Source organism: Sinocyclocheilus anshuiensis, unplaced genomic scaffold, assembly GCF_001515605.1.
Source record: "Sinocyclocheilus anshuiensis isolate Anshui unplaced genomic scaffold, SAMN03320099.WGS_v1.1 scaffold464, whole genome shotgun sequence".
Taxonomy (NCBI): Eukaryota; Metazoa; Chordata; class Actinopteri; order Cypriniformes; family Cyprinidae; genus Sinocyclocheilus; species Sinocyclocheilus anshuiensis.
This window is the reverse complement of record NW_015555731.1, coordinates 558,350-562,938: the sequence shown is the minus strand read 5'-3', so window position 1 is coordinate 562,938 and position 4,589 is coordinate 558,350. Positions and strand designations below refer to the sequence as shown.

Below are 4,589 nucleotides of genomic sequence, written 5' to 3'. Positions count from 1 at the left end.
TTTCAAAAAGGCGGGGCATAGAGGAGAAACAATAATGTACAGTATGTGGAAAATAATGTGTTTTTTGAACTTTAAACCGCATAAACACATTTCATTACACCAAATACACAAAATAATGTTCTTTTTAGCAGCATCATATGACCCCTTTAAGGATCATGTGACACTGAAGACTGGAGTAATGATGCTGAAAATATACAGCATTAAATTGTAATAATATTCCACAATTTTTACTGAATTCTTGAACAAATAAATGCTGCCTTGGTGAGCATAGGGGACTAAAGCATTTTAAAAGCATCAAAAGCATTTTACCAACCCTAAACTTTTGAATGGTAGTGTATATCTGTACACATTGTATGACGTATAACGTAGTGCATGTGTGTGTTTCAGAGCGGCCGCTATAAGTACAGCAGTGTGTTAGGAGCGCTGCGGTGTGTGTGTCGGATGGAGGGACCGAAGGCTCTGTTCTCAGGTCTGACGGCCACGCTGCTCAGAGATGCACCGTTTTCTGGGATTTACGTCATGATCTACAGCCAGGCCAAATACACGCTGCCACCAGGTCTGTACACATGCTTCAGTTTTAAATATGTGTGTGATTAAATAGGATTTTAGCGGCTTAAATGGTTAACTTTACAAAGAAACTTCTGGCTCATATTTATTTTATGGGAAAAATGTGGATTGTGACACTTGTGCCTTAAAGCTACATGGGAGCTTTTTTTTTTTTTTTTAAAGCACTTTATGGGCGAATGCAATATATATTGGGGAATGCAAAAGCTTTGTAAGCAAGCACAAAATTTCTTGGGAAAATAAAAATTTAGCAAATTTCTCAGAGAAATGCAAAATTTTTGCATACAAACACAACATATTTTGGGGAACTGCAAACATATCTCAGAGGAACAGATTTTGTAAGCAAACACAACATTTCTTTGGAGAATGCAAAAATCTTGTATGAATTCACAGTTTCTCTTTGGAATGCAAAGGTTTTGCAAGCAAACTAAAGGTTTGTAGTTTAAAAAATAGTTTTTCCTTCAAATCTTTTTTTTTTTTTCCATCATCATATTTAGTGACGTAACAGGCAGCAGGAATATTGCTCCTGATCTACAGATGTTTCTTCATAAGAGATAAGGAGAAAGAGTGACGTTGGATTGTGTAACAGCCATGTGGAACATTTCCACAGACTGTACTGATAAGCTCTCTCTCTTTCTCTCTCTTTCAGAGATCAGTCAGTCGTCTTACGCTCCGCTAGCAAACTTCAGCTGTGGTATTCTGGCCGGTGTTCTGGCCTCTATTGTAACCCAGCCGGCAGATGTAGTGAAAACTCATGTTCAAGTGAGTCCAGACATCTTCTGCAGGACATCAGATGTGATTCGATACATTTACAAGGTAACAGATGCCCTGATTCTCCCGACATGCACCTCTCTCTGCCACTTAAGACTGGCACTCAAATAAAGCAAGAAGCAACACAGCTCATCTAATCAGATCAGACCCAGAACAATTTGTTTTATAATGGTACTATATTAAGTGAAAAGAGTGAATGCTGCCTGTATAAAAGTGAAGTATGTCATTTCTGCAACAGCAGCATCACCAAACAGAAGGACAAAACTAGTGACTGTTTTCAGACAGGTTTCCACAAACACTTTCACCATCTGCTATCGTAGCTATATTAGAAGCCCTGTTAGAACACTCAAAAATCAGTTGGAGTTCCTTTTGAATTTTGGGGAAAAAAATGACACGCCTCATGTTTAAATCTGCAAAATTCTTCAGATTCCAAAAAGTCTGGAGATTCCATTGTGCCTCTTCAATATGAGTCTTATGAAATAAATAGAAAGGTTTGTCATTCACATTTTAGATCTGATTAAACTGACCTGCAGTGTTATTACAACTAAAACGATTACGAAACATTTTCATTAATTGAAATAAAATATAAACATTAGATGAAGCATTAGACTAAAAACTAAATGGAAACTAGAAATGTTGTCTTGACAACTAACTGAAATAAAATAAAAACCATGACTTTATTCATTTTTTTAATTAATTTTCATTTTCATCAAATTTTTCATGAAAATGTGAATTCAAACTCTTTCGGATCTTCCAGAAACTTGGTCAAGGAACAAAATTATGAACTAACTAAATGAATGAATAAATAACTGAAAATAATATATATAATAATATAAATAATTAAAAGCTAATTAAAACTCAAAAATGAAACCTAAAAAAATGAACCTTATTTAAATATATGACGATTTGTCTGTTAGGAGCACGGTTTGGTGGGGTTTTTCCGTGGTGCGGTTCCTCGCTCTCTCAGGAGAACCATGATGGCGGCGATGGCGTGGACGGTGTACGAGCAGCTGATGGCTCAGATGGGCCTCAAATCCTGAGACTGATCAAAACTACATCACACACTGAACGAGATCTTCACACGGGACGTTTCTTTGACTGTGATCCACACAGTTCCCCGAACTTTTTATTCTCAATTTACTGAAGTGAGAATCATGCTTTAAACCAGTGGTCTCAAACTCAATTCTTGTAATCCTGAAGACCTTGGATTACACACATTAGCTGGATCAGGTGTGCTTGATTAGGGTTGGAGCTAAACTGTGCAGAGCTGTGGCCCTCCAGGAATTGAGTTTGAGACCAGTGCTGTAAACACAGATGTGAACTTTAAAATGCACTTTATGTCCACTTTGCTTCTCTTGTCTGTTTGTGAGTAAATAATGCTGCATATGTTGTGCTATAATAAAGTTTTTATACGATGTACGATCTTTATGAGATGCTGTATGTTTGATTTTTGGTATTTTCATTTACATATATCATTTAGCAAACACAAAGCGGTTACATTAGCGGACTTTCGTAAGCAAAATGTTGTAGCGATATAGGCCTACAGATCATTTATTATATCATTTTTGAAAATGCCTATTTTAAGTGGAAGCAGAAACACGCTGTTTTTCGGGCCTGTCTTTTTAAATGCAAATGAGCTGCTGCTCCCGCCCCCTTTTCCAGAATAGAGCTGCGCCATTACAACTCGTACCTGCTAAAAAACATCTGTTTTGGTTCTGATTATCATGTTTATCGTGCTGAAATCATGCGGTTTAAACCATATGAGTTTAAACTTCTGATATACGGTTTTCTGAGCGCACACATCCGAAGCACACGGACAGAAAGCGGCTGTCACAGCATGTGAGTACTAAACTAAGTTCTCATTAGCACACAAGTTTACGTTAAAAACACACGAGTTACAAAAAACAGTCGGTTATGTCTGTGAAGGTAAACTGCTGGGAAATAAATTGCATGTTTATTTTAGATCTGTGTGGCAGCAGCAATATACAGTAAATAAATCCATAAATCCACTGCTCTGTTGTCTCCTCTGTGGCTGGGACTCTAAATAGTGTTCTGTGCTCGTCTGTGCAGCCAAAGACAGAACAGTTAGCATGTTTTGCTCAAACTTACGCCATGGCATTAGAACTAGTACACCGTTGTCGCTTGCGAAAACGCAATGAGGCGCCATGGGTGGAAACTTACTGATTGAGGGGTGGTAATATTATAATGAGATCCCTTTGCCATGTCACCAAGGGAGTGAAATCAGACGCGCTCGTTTTTTCAGATGCTTGCAGAAAAAGGCTTACCAAAACAAAGTTACTGGGTTAATCTTTTTCACGTTTCATTGGTTGCAGATCCAATCCTCCCTATACGCAAAGTAAGCAAGCTGCGTAGGCCCCCGAAACACCAGGGGGCCCCCTTGCTCTCAAAGATGATTTAATTTTAGTTTTGTTTTTGAATTTGGCCAGCGGTTATGAAAACATGAATGTTCATTTCTTTTAATGTGGTGTGCTGTCGCCCTTTCTACGTAAAAATCAGTCAAATCATGTAACGTGAATGTCATACAGTCTCTTGCTCGAGACAAAAAAAAAAAACAGTTGAAAGCGTACCGAGCCGCGGAAGAGACACTCCCCCCGGTTTTGCTTAGGGCCACCAGAAGTCTAGGATCGGCACCTTTAACACGATATTCGATTAGCCAATGGGGAAAACTTGCAAGGGTAAACGTGACAGCACCTTTACAATGAGGAAGAGTAAAACAAGTGATTCATCATGAGGAGGCAATAACATGAGCGCTAACAATATAACCACAGAAATTCTAATGGTTTCGTTGTGTGCATTTTTATAAGACTGTTTTCTGCTACCACTGAAATTCTGACCATTACCGCCCACTCTGCAGCGTGTCTGTTCCGCACCTGCGATTTTTTTTTTTTGTCCACTCCTGCCTGCTCCCACAAACATGTATATAATTTTCGCGCATCAGGGGGCCGCTATCAATATGCAGTATTAAAAATCGCTTTTGCATGAGCACTCGCGGTTCACTTTCACTTTTGATTTCGCGATCACGCGTGCTCTGTAAAGGAAGCACATCTTACAAGAACAGATATTTGTCAATGAGCTCAGGATCTGTCGAGCAGCAAATCCTCCAGCATGGTCTGTCAGTCATCTCTTCCTAATCTTGACCCCTGATCAGTCAAATCTGCCTCCTGCAGCTTTTGTTGGATGCAGGGTTGTCAAATCCGCATTTTTTTCCATGGAATTAGGCTACATTTAAAATG

General features: G+C 38.9%; 1 protein-coding gene across 2 annotated transcripts in view; it reads left to right on the top strand.

Moving 5' to 3' along the window:
- The window catches only part of slc25a38a (solute carrier family 25 member 38a), a 7,017-nt gene extending 4,451 nt beyond the window's left edge, over window positions 1-2,566 (top strand). For both annotated transcript variants that reach the window (XM_016466278.1, XM_016466279.1), the window contains exons 6-8: window positions 388-556; window positions 1,214-1,380; window positions 2,253-2,566. In XM_016466278.1, coding sequence (XP_016321764.1) covers window positions 388-556; window positions 1,214-1,380; window positions 2,253-2,375 — 459 coding nt within the window. In that variant the 3' untranslated portion in view covers window positions 2,376-2,566. The remainder of the gene's footprint in view (window positions 1-387; window positions 557-1,213; window positions 1,381-2,252) is intronic.
- Window positions 2,567-4,589: the final 2,023 nt, after the last annotated feature.